At 39.5% G+C, this 15,213-nt stretch overlaps 1 protein-coding gene and 1 long non-coding RNA gene across 2 annotated transcripts in view; both read right to left on the bottom strand.

Annotated features, from left to right (window-relative positions):
* LOC111228756 (cAMP-specific 3',5'-cyclic phosphodiesterase 4B-like) overlaps nt 1-457 on the bottom strand; it is a 34,790-nt gene extending 34,333 nt beyond the window's left edge. The window contains exon 1 of the mRNA XM_022754780.1: nt 389-457. Coding sequence (XP_022610501.1) covers nt 389-430 — 42 coding nt within the window. The 5' untranslated portion in view covers nt 431-457. The remainder of the gene's footprint in view (nt 1-388) is intronic.
* Nucleotides 458-473: 16 nt separating this feature from the next.
* LOC111228757 lies at nt 474-13,115 on the bottom strand. The gene is made up of 4 exons (XR_002665380.1): nt 13,065-13,115; nt 12,473-12,524; nt 10,309-10,378; nt 474-587 (listed from the first exon to the last, which is right to left on the bottom strand). It is a non-coding gene; the product is annotated as an uncharacterized LOC111228757 (long non-coding RNA).
* Between the last annotated feature and the right edge of the window lie 2,098 nt (nt 13,116-15,213).

Here is a 15,213-nt window from a genome sequence, read left to right on the forward strand (position 1 = left end):
CAAACACACACACACACAACACATTGTCCTTCTCCCCCTGTCTGTGTTCCAACAGACACATCATCTCCCTCTCTGCAGTGTGTCCTGCCGGATAGCGGTCTGTTGTGTACAGTACAGTCATCTGTTTATGAGTCACCGACAACCGCACAGACATGCTGCACTCGCTGCCTCACTGTATTCTCATTGCATCTTGGTTGGGGAGGAAACAGGAGGGAAGGCAAACGTTACAAAATTTACAGTTAACTGTGCAAACTGCAGAATTCAGGCTGTAAACTTTAGAGGCGAGATGCAGAATTTCAGAGGCAGAGAAATCATGAGTGGCCGTGTAATGTATGCATGGATGGGTACATGGTTGCACAGATGGAGGGTTGGAAAAATCAATACTTACATCGTCTGGTGTAACCCCATGTGCGCTCCTGCTTTTCTTCATCCTGAGGGATGCTCAGCCAGACTCTCTCTCTCTCTCTCTCTCTCTCCCCCCCTCTCTCTCTCGCTCTCTCTCTCTCTCTGTGTCTCAGATCTGATCCTCCCTCTGAAAAGGCAGCTCTTTCCTGCTTCTCCTGCTCTGGGCAGCCTCACCAGTACGCCTGCACATGGGAAACAGAGAGGAGGAGGCAGGGAAGGGAAGGCAATGATAAAGTAACCAGTCCCAAAAGTTATTCTGCCTCCCTCACACTAAACATCACGTCTGCAGGTGTTGTTTGACTTGCGTTATCGTCCTGACTTGACGATGCAGTTCTGAATGCAGTAATTTGACAAGTCTACACTGCGCTGCATTACGCACTGAATTACACAACTTAAACAAAAAAGCAGACATTACATGAACTGTGGGGATTACCTATCTCAGCAGTTACAAGTTTGTACAAGCAGACATTCATATTGTATTGGAATGAACTCAAACAAAAGTAAAAAACACAGTAAAAAGCACCAATACCAAAAAAATCCTTTTTTTGGATACTTTAAGAAACGTTTCTAGCCATGCTAGCGGCATGGCAGCATGACTGTGGGGATGGCAATATTGGTTTATCGTAAACACCTCGGTCCAGACTTAAATATCTCAACAGGTATCGATTGAAATGAAACTTTATGTAACTTTGTGTTTCCCTGATTTTTCCCTTGGCGCCATTATGAGTCTGACATTTTCTGGTTTAATGTGAGATATATAATCTATTGGATGGATTGATACTCGTGTCCCCCACAGAAATGAACTGTAGTGACCATTAGCACCACTATTAGGTCAAAGTTTGTATTTGTCCAATATTTTGGTTTATGACCAAATCCCTGCAAAACCAATGACATTCCCATCAGCTGCAATTTGTGTTTAGTGCAAATGAGCAAATGTTCAAATGCTAACACACTAAAATAAGATGGTGATCATGGTAAACATTACATCTGTTAAACATCAGCACGTTAGCACCGTCATTGTGAGCTGTTTCCACATAGAGTTTAACAGAGCTTAAGCACGGCTGTAGACTATGTCTGCCCCTTTTGCCATTTAACAAATAAATTAAACTTCTTAAATGTGTCTAAATACCAGATTCTGAACTAAAGTTGCCTAAAAAGTCTAAAATTGGCCGTATTCTGATTTGAATCAAAAACCGGTAAAGACCAACAAAATAAATGTCAGCCCTCAGCACTTAATACACATGGTGATTAGTACATGAAAAGGTTAATGTTAGCCTCATGGGTAACAGTGATGTCGAGTGGGATTTGTAGTAAATCTGCTAAAATATGCCAAAAGAAAAACAATGCTCGTTTTAACCCTGGTATGCATCAGGTCTTAACATACACCCAGTTAGAACAATTCACGGTGAGAGGGAGTTGTGTGATAGTATGTGCCTGAAGGTCTTTTAGTCGGGTCTCCTCTGGCAGCCTGTTCTGAGTACACATGGGTGACTAATCTATGTGGCAGAAATGAATCAATATTTTCCATGTCACTCTTGATCCACCCTGTGTCAACCCTCCCACATTTCCCCCTCTTTGCCAGGCACTGTGTCCTTGTCAGTGTAGGACTACTGCTGAGGGAGGCTGTTGTTGCTGCTCTCCAGCTGCTGCCAAGTCAAGTGGCACGAGAAGAGAGTTTTTCATCTGCGCAAACAACCCAATCTTGTTTGTAGCTTTCAAAACAAACATCTATATGTGCGGCTTCCTCCTGTCCTCAGCGATTATTTCAAAAAAATAAAAATAAAATAAAAAAAATAATGACATGAGGCAGCAGATCACACAGCGATTCAGTGCTGTGAGTAGTGTTTCAGTGTTTCTGTGAGAAAACTCTTCAGCTGCTGGTTTAAATCTCAGCAGGAGGGAGAGGTTCTCAATAATGTATGAGGTCGCATAGATGTATTCGGTGGTTCATAAGAAACTATTCAAATTATTTATACTTCATGATACAGTTACAGTTAAATAAATAAATCAGATAAGTGTCAGTCCAAGTTGTTCTCAGTGTCATATATGTGCTCTAGTACCTGCCAGCTCTAAACTATACACATTTTCAGCATATGCGTTGACTGGATCAAATCATTTTCTATCGTAACATCCCCGCTAAAAGACAACACTAATGAGTCTGTGAGGCTGCACTAAGGCACAGCAGTGCTTTGAGATAAATTTTCACATGAATGTGCTGACATGCTAACAATGACAATGCTAACATGCTGATGTTTAGCAGTTAAAAAGGTTTATTATGTTCATCATCTTAGTTTAGAATATTAAGATTCTAGCACTTGTTAATTAGCACTAAATACAAATTGCACTTAAGACTGATGGGAATGACACTAGTTTTGCAGAAATTTGGTCATAAAAAACAAAGTAAAGAAATTCTGATCTGATGATGGCGTTAGATAAAAAAAAAATTGTCAGCATTGCTTTCCCTGAACCCACATCTCTAGAGTGGCTATAAACATTATGGTTAAGTTATTTTTCAAATTGATCAAGCGAAATAATCAAAACATTATAATGACAACTTGTTAGATCATTTAACGCTTCAGCTATGATCCTGTCAGAAAAGCCCCATTTCATAAATTTCACAAGAAAATTATTTTCTTTCCATCAGAAAATTGTTTTATTGTTCCAAATTGAATGTAAAAGAAAAAAAAACCCCTGGGGAACCTCAGGCTTTTTCAATCATTCTGTCACAGCATCCTTAAAAAGTTTTTCTCAAGTCCTGTGTCCTTCCATAAAAGATCAAGCTGGTATAAATTAAGGTTGGATGAATGGACCCCAGAGCCAAAAATTTCTTTACGGAACAAGCAGAGACGACAGACGGAAAGAGGTTGTGTCAAATCGTGTCATCAAGTCCAGCAATGATAAGTGTGATCCTATAATGGTGTTAAGACTATTAGCACAAATCATCAGAGGAAATGTTCAGAAAGGTCAGGACACTAAGAAGCCATTCCCTCTGTGCACACCATATCCAAAAGGCTCAATAAACGGCGACCGTGTAGCTGTGTTTTATTTTGTAACAAGCAGTTCGGGGAGTTGTTTGCCTCTAAGAGACCACTTACTGTGATTTCAGGTGGCATACAATATTTAATTGTTTGTTTCTGTGCTTCAAAAGTTAGTTTTCCAAAAGGTTGCGATATCTCCAAGGACTTGACTAGTGTGAGGAAAAAATTACTGTTCAGGGCAACTAAACACAGTTCAACAGTATTTGTATTTTACAGCCACAATGACTGATATGTTTGTTAACATTGCCAATGTATTAATCCATTCACGTCACTTGTGCCTTGAGAATATTTCTACTCAATGAGATCATTACACTGCTAGCTTGGATTTTAATTAATGTATGTGTGCATCTGGTTTGTACCTACTTTGTAGGGCTTTGGTTTTCATTATCTATTAATCTGTTTGTTTGAAAAGACATAGTAGTAATTACTGTTGAAGCTGTACTTGCATCCATGGAATAAAAAATCTTCTTATTAAGACTACTACGGGAAGAACGGGGTTACATAATTGTTTTCTTATGATGCTTGTTCCCAGCTATAATCACTTCAGTGTGAAAGGTCAGAGCTCTGTCAATACAAGGGAGGAATGAGCATATGAGAGTCTGAAGAGCATGTAAACCCAAGAGACCGCTCAGTTTAAAGAGGATCACAACACAACAGAGAGAAACTTCAAGTGACCTCTCATACTTGTAGCCCCAGCAATAGGCCATCCCCGTGGTAGCTGCCTGTACCTCTACAAATAATTGGTTGTTGATGTGAAGCGGGCAAAACAGATTGTAAGGTCATGAGACAGCACTCAAGATGCTGATTGTAAGAATTTTGAAGAGAACACCAGGGGATAGTGTGTGAGGCATATATCATCACTGCAACAGCGAAAATAACAAAAAGCAGACTGCTTCTTTTCTTTATGTACAACTCAAGGACATTTTGAAGGCCATGGATGGACTTCGCTTTAAGGCTATTATTTCTGCCATCAAACCTAAAAAAGTTTCGACATATGCATTAAGTATGTATGAGGACAGTGTGTTGCCTTTGGGCAAAGAGAAGAAAGAAAAGACTGCAGCAGATCAAGTGCATCATCTTCCTCAATACACAGCACCGTATGGTGGCGTTTGAGGTAGCACTGAAGCAATTTAATCTATTGTTGTTGATGGAGAGAAACTTAATTGGCATTAATTCATTATCATTTAAGTTATTTATTAAGCTAAAATGCATAAAATGTACTTGATGCAGCTTCTAAAATCTGAGGATTTTACATTTTATATCATTGTGAATTGTATAGTTTGAGCTTTGGACTGTTGGCCTGACAAAACCAGCTATTTAAAGACTCCACCTTGGGCCCTGGGAAATTCCTATCGGCATTATTTCGCTTTTTATGACATTTTATAAAACAAATAACTAATTGATCAAAAAAAAAAAAAAAAAACTGATCAGCAGACGAATCAATAATTAAAATAAGTGGTTAGTGTGGTTTGGCGGTTTTGTGTGGAGTTATTTGGGTCACAATCCAAAGACGTGCACATGAAGTGAACTGAAAACTCTGACTTGTGTGCAGGTGTGAATCTGAGTGTGAATGGGCTTGTGCATGTGACAGACGAGTGACCTGTTCAGATCCTTTTCCTGCCTGTATGCTGAAAGAGACATCAGCCCCCCCACTACCATCGCCAGTGGCCTTGAACAGGAATAAGCTGGAGTGAGAATGGATGGATGTTAATGCTTAATGCTCTGATGGCATGTACTGTAAAATGGGGAACTCAAAACGCTATCATAACCGATGTTTGCACATCTGTCACATATTTTACCTATGAGGTTAGCAAGGCTGCATTTCTGCCCATCTGACCAGTCAATCTACGTATGTCACACGGTGTCCACGCACAACGGAAAGCTGAAGCGGGTGAGTCAGTAGCTGTCATACACTGAAAATCACCCACACAAAAGTAGCTTTTGTGGCACCAAAACAAAAGAGCCTCAAGAAATAATGTTTAGAACTCCATTAATAATACATTCAATTACCCTGCAGTCCAACAATGCGAGCTTTCATAACCATCTGTGTGCCACAACCATGATGGATTGACTTTAGAGTGGTCACTCATTAACATCCAGAGAAATCTCATTTACTTTTACATGAAGCACCATTAACAGCAAAAAACAAAAAACATGCTAGGCAGTTATTAAGCCTGAACTTACCCAGCTTTGAACCATTCAGTGGAAGATGAATCAATATTCAACGTGAGGTTTCAAATATCACTTCATCAAACTGTGACTGCTAAATGGAGAAGTAAGCAGCTCTGGTCACAAGACACGACAGCTGTTGACAGCACAGCGGCAGGTCCTGTTTGACTGTTGGGCCCACCCACATTTATTGGATCTTAACAACAACACACCCACTTTATTCACACCTCAGGAACAACAATTGGAACGCAACGCAACGCATGTCCGCTGACGACATAACTGATGTCACTGGTGTGAATCACTGCCTGTCAGACTTGCCCTTGGGGTGATTTTCCGACACTGAGCTGAAGTTAAAAGACCAAATAAAAGACACTGTGCATATACAGAGCATTCAGAAAGTATTCAGACCCCTTCAGATTTTTCACATTTGTTATGTTGCAGCCATATGCTAAAATTAAAAAAATATATATTTTTCCCTTCATTGATCTACACCGCATAATGAAAAAGTGAAAAGTTCTTCAAATTTATTAAAAAGGAAAAACTGAAATATCACACTGATATAAGTTCTCTTGGCTCTTGAAATTCAGCTCAGGTTCCTCCCATTTCTCTTGATCACCTTGGTTGGAGTCCACCTGTGGTCAATTCAGCTGATTGGACATGATTTGGAAAGGCACACACCCGTCATTATAAGGTCCAACAGCGGACAATGCATATCAGAGCAAAAACCAGACCAGCTGAGTGTGTGCCTTTCCAAATCATGTCCAATCAGCTGAATGGACTACAGGTGGTCCCCAATCAAAAATGAGCAAGAGAAATGGGAGGCACCTGAGCTGAATTTCAAGTGTCATAGTAATAATACTTATGTCAGTGTGATATTTCAGCTTTCCTTTTTGACATGAAGCTGCCACATAACAAACAATGTAAAAAAATTGAAAGGGTCTGAACACTTTGTGAATGCACTTTATATACTGTATTTCTCAGGTGATAAAACAAGCAAACTGAAATGCATCTACTTTATATTGTATTTAGTAAAAAGATGAGATTTCGGTATTTTATCATATGGCATCTACGCTGGACTCATGTTACTGACACATTCTGAAAGCATGTGAACATTTTATTGTTTGTCATGTCAACCTTCAGAAATCGAGCTCAAGGTTGAAAAGAAGAAAAAAAAACAAACAAAATCACTGTTGACAATTCCTAGAAGCAACTAGAAGAAAGAGGAGACAGAGAAAAAGAAGCTCAGCCTCGTCTCTTTTGTTCCACAGGTTATAGAACGTGCTGTCTGGAGCACAAAGGCTTCAAACTCACTGTCTTCTTTCAATTACACAGTTACAAGGTTACTTAAAAGCACAACGACACAAGTTGCATGAAAACCAGCGCTTGTTGTATTGTTGTCATTAGTCCATTAACATGATACTGTTGTGTTCAGCCTTTTGTTTCATTTGTTTCATAATGTTCTCTATGAAAGCAGTTATTTTAGAACAAAAGACAAATGTTAAACAAATGGCCGGGAGGATACAAACTAATTCATTACTGCTCATGATGCAAATCCCACCTAGGACCCCCCCCCCCCAGACTAGTTTTGCTGTGGCTAAAAGTATAAACTGTACATTGTTAGCCATGGAATAACACCTGAATCTGGTTTAAATGAAAACTATGTGACCTAATTTTTGAAACATCTAGATGGACATTTTAGTGAAGTTTTAAAACAAACATTACTTTATAAGTCGATGTGCACGGATGCTACTACTCTAAATAAACACAGACATACATGACTCCTATACGCAACAACAAAACACTCTACTGTATTCACTACAGCATACTGATTACAATTTGTTTCCTTTACTTAAGATGTTTTGTGCTCAAGGTTTCTAAACCCCGTCTTCTTAGACACATCCATTTTAATGCACTTCATACAGCATTGAATATGATGCCGATCAATATTTGGCCAGACATGTTCAGTGGAGGGTTAGTTGGTTAATTTTGTATGAATGTATAAGGTTGAGAACTGTATGTCAACAAAAAGTAGACAGACAACGCTGGAAGGTTGCAATAGGTTTTAAAAAAGGCACACACTGTGTTATCTTGTCTAAACTTATCCCTTCTTCCCACAGTGTCTGTGTGGGCATGTCCTCCACACAAAGCAGTTGTTGGGCTTCATGCGGGTGTCTCTGCACTCGCTGACTAAACCAGACTTAAACCAGACTTAAACCATAGAATATTATTGAGAATATTCCATCTCAATGAAACTGTCAACTGTTATATCTACAAATATGAACTGCCACTCCAGTGTGAGGGACAGGCAAAGTATCAACACTAATTAATCAGCAACTATTCTGATAATTGATTAATCTTTTATGTTATTTTCATAACTAATGCTTTTCTTTGTAAAAGTAAACTGAATATTTTGTTTTTTTGACTGTTGGTCATTTGGGCTCTGCATGGGACATTTCACCATTTAATACACCAAATGACAAATCCATTATTATTTTGGATGAAAATAATCATTAATCGCAGCCCTGCTTTTAAGACAGAGCCCTCTAGTCTCCTAGGGCACAAAATATTCTTTTTTAAAAAGTTTAAACATTTTCCTTGAAGTTACTCTTGGCTAATTTGGAGGCCTGTCAAAATACCCAACACGCTACAGTATCAAGAATGACTGTCAGGGAGAAAGGTCACAGGTAGTCATAAACAGCACATACACATTTAAACAGTTTATAACACACCATAATGCAGTTGTAAACATTATGGGGTGTTGTAGTTGTTGTGAATAATACATTTGTCAACAACTATACCTCCTCCTGTGGACTTCCATACGTGGATAATTGAGAACAACATAGTAAAACGATGTTGTAACTGTTGACAAAACTGTCTGTGTTCATTTAACTCTCAGGTTCTAGACGTCAAAATAATTTCTTGGATCATGTAATATTGGCAGACATCTATCCAAGCTCACTCAACAGTTATACATTGTTCTTTTTAATCACTCACCCCAAAGCTATGTTATTTCTTTGACTGAAAAAACAAAAAGCCAATCAACACTTGTCAACTAAGATCACTTCTAAAATCAAAACCAAGTCACAGTGGAAAATTTGCATTCCACGCAGCGAAGCAGATTCCAGCTTTTCAGACAAGTGAAGACAGAGGAGTTTGTTGAGGAGGAAGAGAAACAACACATCAATTTGTGGCAGCTGAAAGATGACGTCACTGTGGAGGTCACATGCAGGGAACCCACTGCTCTACTGAACAGACATAAAGAGAGAAAGACAGAGGCTGAGAGACTGGACAGGCCACATGTCACAAGGATTGTAAGGGATTGTTCTGCTGTCGCACCGTGTGTTTGTCATGTTGTAATGTAAATATCATCACAACAAAAACTGGTGGAAGCAGTCTGATTTCAATCCCTGCTGTCTTACAAACTGTTTTAGTTTTAGTTGGTTTCTAATTTAATGAACGGGTAAAAAAGTTTTTTTTGTGCTGGTATACCTGCCTCACCATCTCTCATGTAACATGTACATAGTTTTTATACTAGCAGCCACAATTTACTCTTTAGGTCATGTTCAGCATTCATCACAGATTCTATCATTTTTCCTTTCTAATAATTTGATGAAAGAAATGAATCAATGCTAATTTATCGTGAGCTCTTAGTGCCATGTTGCTGCCACTGCCAAGACGGATACCTATCAAGCTTGAAAAGAAAAACAAAGAAATGATAAATAATTGATGAGCGAGGACACACGGCAACTGTGACTCTTGATGAGTCATTGTTTGATTGGAGTTGCTGGAAAAGCCCAGTTATTAAGATGCAGTTCCACCCCATCAAACTCAAACACCCACACTCACATATATTGATATAATAACACATATAATGACCTCATCGTATTCGAGTCACCCTATTTAACACCCATTGAGGAATAGTGATTGAAGTATTGTCTGTGTGAGCACTTCATCAGTTGTGCATTCACTAAAAAGAAACTTCCTGCTGCCAACTACATGGATTAAAGCTTTTGTGGTGAAACATAACAAATGACGGAGGTAACAGAAGGGTTGGCAGAGTCTGCAAGGTTTGAGGCACCGAGCGACGCTTTGGTTAGTGTGACCAGCTGGCACCCCCCGTGTTAACATGGCTGTAAATCCTTCAGATGACAACAGAGACACAAAGGAATCAGTGTGCAGCTCTGACCTGTGCTCCTTGGAGACACAGGTAGTGAACAAATAGATTTCATCAACCACCACCTTTACACACATGCTGGCTACAGCATTATTATCCATTATTCATCATTGATGTGATTATTCAATTATATGTTCAGTCAGTACATTATCCTGAAATATATATAGTGAAAAAGTCCTTTCACAATTTCCCAGAACCCAATGAGACATCTTAAAATGGTTTGATTTGTTCAGCCAGCGTTTCAAAACCCAAAGACATTCAGGTTATTATCATTTAAGATAAAGTAAAGCATGAAATTCTCACATTTGAAGTGGTAGATTTCTATCGCAGTGGAACCAAGTGGTACAAATGCATTAAAGAAATGTCTTTTACACAGATCAGTGTACTGTACTTACAGTCATTTTTTCAACCAATAGACCCGTAATTCATGGAAAACTGATCTCTTCTGCTTAGAAACCAATGAAGAAATATTATACAGTACTTAGTCAGCAGTAAAAAAAAAAAACAAAAAAACAAACTTACAGATGAAGCTGTTCTCCTTGAGCCAGTGGCGAGAGGAGGAGCGGGAATTCACGTCAGCGGACTGTCAAGCCTGAGAGACAAACAACGTTTGGATTACAATTTGTCAGATCACACAGCACAGCAAAATATTTGAAATGAAAATAAAAAAATATATATATATGTATATGTGTGTGTGTGTGTGTGTGTGTGTATATATAAACTGACCGATTAACAGCATTTTGGCCAGTTGAAACTATGTGATTGATCTTAGATCAGCAACAAAGACCCCTGACCATATTACCCCCATAAAATGGACACAATACTTTCTCTCTGACAAGCATGTAAAGGATCATAGATATTTACACATTACAGTGGACAGTATAAAGTAGTTTTGATAAGTCTGAGTTATAAGAAAAGTCGGACGCCCAGAGAAGTGAAAAAGCTGCTGGACTTCTTCTCTTCATGCAAGGAATCTAGCACAGTTCCTACGTTTTCAAATAAAATGCTTGACAGTTCAATTTACCATCCAGCACATACACACAGATATAATTACACACACAAATACGATTCTTCCTGTTTTCACAGTCAGCAGTTTTTTCATCACTGCTCCTTATATGACAAACTCTGACCAAAGCGACCCGGTCTGAAACACTAAATGCCCGGTGCAGACAGGCATGTATTCATCAGCTGGAAACGAAACATCAGTGTCCAGCAACAGAAAAGGCAGTATAGTATTCACATCACCAGTAAAGCCATTAAGCAGCCAGTAAGTGAGTCATCAGTCTGGCAGCCGGAGTCCTTTTATCAAGAAGCTGGATGTATGTGGCCTGTTGTTTCAGCACTGACAGACGATAAAAGGGGCAGTGGCCACATGACCGGGTGCACAGAAATGTACAACTGTATAGACATGCAATAAACTAGGCTTAAAGGGAAATAGAGCTAAATATCACAAGTGTAACGTAAGAGTATGGCACGCCAGTGAAATGTCACTACTGTGGCATGGTAGAAGAGCTAGTGTGGGATGGCAAACTGATGCACAGCTCTAAAAAAAATATTTGCAAAAGAGAGAAATTCCCAGAATAATATTCTCGAGATGAATCAATTTTCCGTTTTTAATTTTTGTGTTTTGGGAACTGAAATATAGCCAACAGATGTTGAGACAGATGTTCAAGTCAGCAGCAAAGTTAGAATAACTGTATGTGGTCTGCCGGTAGCAGAAGTTCCTATAGTAGAGTTTCACAGATAATAAATCCCAGTATAGTTGGAATATTACAGGAGTAGTGGTGGTAGCAATGTCCACCTGACCAGACAGAAATGAACTGCAGTGGTGTGACCAATTCACACAATTCCTTCCTAATCTCAACCAAATTGTTTTGTATACACATCCTCACACATGAAGAAGACATAATTAAAATTAAATGAGACTTTATGTTTAAAATGTTGGGACACATTTATGTTCAATAACACATCTGTAAAGGAATATCATAAGAATTTCTCACAATAGCTTTCATTGTTAACAGTGCATTGAAAGATGAAAGCCACCAAAACTGATCAGTTTCAATTCCCCCATTCAACATAAGTCTATCTGATATTGATATCTTCGTGATATTTTGGCACATTTTTTCCATTCGTTGCAGTGTATTTGGCAACTTTTACCAAACAGTTGCTACTTTTGTGCCACTGCAACAGTGGAACAGTTTAATTTTCTCCATAACTTACGTATGACGCTGTGGTCGATGTCAAATGACTTGCTGACAAACAGTAGCGGCTTTAATCGAACACCAAAAGGTTCAACACAAACATATTTCCAGTCTCCACTGTTACAGAGATTACAAAAGGTCACTTTCAAGTCTCTATATTGACTGAAGTATTATGTTGATTTATTCAACTGGGTAAAATAATCAGCCCAACTAGCTCTATTTATCTACAGCAAGTCTTAGCTGACCTCATTTGACTTCACTGCTAAATGGACAGTGATTGATTATGTGAGGGCGTGTAACACTTGGTTTATGGACCCAACCAGCAGCTCTGCCATTACTGTGTCAATGTGGGTTTACCCAGACTTTCCATAACATCATTTACACATATATATTCCCTTTTTCTTTTTAACTGTCCCAAACTCGAATATGTTTCAAACTCATATACTTCTCTGCAAGAGTAACCACTAACTGGGAATGTGTCTTACCTCGTTTGTCCTCATCATCATTCTTCATGGGAAACGTGTGTGTAGGCTGTAACTGGGTGCAATACATCATTAGTTAGAAATGTGTTTCAAACCAGACACATAGAGACAAAAAACTGTCAAAGTAGACTGTCAAAAGGAAGACAGATGCCCACAGTTCAAAGTCCTGAGAGGGATGAAGAGCGCAGCCGAAATACAGACAAGAAGCCTACGTGATGTGACTGAATCAAAAGACCTTTCAGTGCAACTCAAGATGTTTCACTGCTGATCATGTTTTTCTCGAAAATAGCGTCTGTGAAGCTCAAATGACGGAAACCTGCCACCTGAGCATCGTTAAACATGAGTTTTCTGCACCAACGAAATCCCCTATGCTTTAGCATGATAAACTTCAGACGGATATTGCGCAAATTTAGCAAAACTTTAAAAATGTCGCGCGGTTTTAGGTTGTAGGCTACAGAACAAAGGCATTACTACACAGTGCAGACCGGATAGCGTCGGTAGAAGATACAAAGACATTAAAATACTTTATAAAAAATCGTTGGGAATTAAGGAAAATTTACATCTTATCTATAACGAGATACGTTCAGTCTCTTACCGGTGCTATATCCGCTTTCCCACGCGATGCTGCCGTAGCGACACAACGCGCCGTCTCCTGTTTCTCTGCCGCGCGTCAGAAGCACGCGCCCCTTTTTATCAGCTTCCATTTGTGCTATTCGCGCTCGTTCCCCTGCCCGACCCCGGGAGCGCATCGATTGGCTTTGACACCGACGACGCAAATGCTTCCGTTTACCAATGGCTGTAAGTGCGCACGCCCTCTCTGCCTTCCCACTGCTGCCTGCCCTGTCCATTTGATTTCCAGCCAGAGTATAGATCTGTTTCACCGGTTCAATAAGGCTGCAACTCCCTGGCTCTGCCTTTCATCGACTCCCTCATGTGTTTTAGCTGATTGTCTCTTTAAATAGCAGTTATATGTGTACCAATGTAGTGATAGTTACTCATACTCATTGTTATTCTGGGTATGATATAATGACGCAAAGTTAAATTAAAGTTTGAAGTTTTATACTACGGGTCTTGCTCGTTAGAAAGAGCAATGGTTACTGCTATAGGCCTAACAGGTTGTTCCAGTAGCAAAATTAATATAGGTTAATTAAATAAATTCCAAATTCCATAACTTTTATCTAGCTATCTAACAAGATATGTATTTGCCTGTTCTCCAGTGTTGTGCTGCTTTACATTACATAGTTAATAGGTGCATTTATATAACAAATTCATCCAAAACACTTACACAGAACAGTACAATTTACCTCTCATTCACACTCTCCCTAATGGCAGTGAGCTGCAAAGCAGGGTGCGGGTCTACCATCAAAAGCAACTGGGGTTCTGAGTCTTGCTCAAGAACACATCAAACCACCAACCCTGTGATCTGTGGATGATCCATTCTACCTCCGGAGCAGCCCCATAAATATTAGCCTATACGAATATAATGTTGTTGATCTGTGTAGTTGTGCTGGAAAAGGAATTAAATTGTACAATGTTAAATTTTTTGTGCTAGTTTGAGGTGTATTGATAAATTACATTGCATCACTTTGTGTTACCCAATTCTGCGTTGCGATGTTGTGTTGAACCATTGCACTGTTCAGTTCTTTTTCATCTTGTGCTGTGCTGTGTTGTGTTAAGCCATGTGGCAGCACCTTACTGTATGTTTAACACCACAACCTACAGCGATGCACTATATATTACAGTATCTCACAGCAACATAATAGGCTGTGTTGTACTGTGTTACATTACTGTAAACTGTGTTGCACTGTGTAGTGTTCAAGGCCAGACTCAGCAGTCTTTAGAATAATTTTGATGCCTTAGCTGTTGCCAGGCAACAGCTGTCCTGGAACAGAGATGAATGGGGGTCCCTGGGCTCTTTCTCTTTCTTCATCTCATCTTTACCTTCATCTTTTTTTATTTTCAGTGTCTCACTCGCAGATTATGTTGAGTATAAATGCAGTTAGGCTTAATCACTTCCTAGCAGTTTCTCTTTTTGAGCAGATAGCCTACTTATAAACCATCAGGGTGTCAAGCCATGGGTTGAGGGATACTGTGCAACTCTGATTCATATGATCTCATTGTCCCTTTTGTGAACCAAGGGGCAGTAGGTGTTTCTTTCAACATCTGTCTTAAGTCTTAACGAAGTCAGGGTTAATCAATCTCCAGCTTTTCTTCATGAAATATGTAGTTAACAGATGGCTTGTCTGGATCCACAGCCACCTTAAGGGCTCTCTCGGTTGCTGATGGACCTTATCTTGCACATAATGGCCCAGGAGTGGACACTTGGCTTGGAAACCCTATGCAGAGAACCTTGATGGGCAAAGGCATCACCCCTTCCTCTGGCACTGTTCCATATAGTTGTATTTGGCCCTGTTCATCTTGCTGGTGCTGCTGACAACCAACAGGGGAATTTAAGCTACATCAGTGGACAAACGTTTAGTCAAAAATCTTTGGTATGTCATTCCATACCATATACAGTTTACATTAAATATTGCACATACACAGCTTTGAAAGTCTTCTCCATAAGTGCTTTTCACACAGCAACATTGATGCAGCCACTAACCTGTCTGTGGGATGTTTGTCCATACGTGCTGAATCTCCCCCCTTGTGAAATGTGATCACTGGAGGCGGATAGCACAGATGTTTTTCATAGAAATAATTCATTTGCAGAGTGTGGGTTTCTTTTTTGTGTGGTGGAAATGCAC

This window comes from Seriola dumerili, unplaced genomic scaffold (genome assembly GCF_002260705.1).
Source record: "Seriola dumerili isolate Sdu_G_001 unplaced genomic scaffold, Sdu_1.0 BDQW01000226.1, whole genome shotgun sequence".
Taxonomy (NCBI): domain Eukaryota; kingdom Metazoa; phylum Chordata; class Actinopteri; order Carangiformes; family Carangidae; genus Seriola; species Seriola dumerili.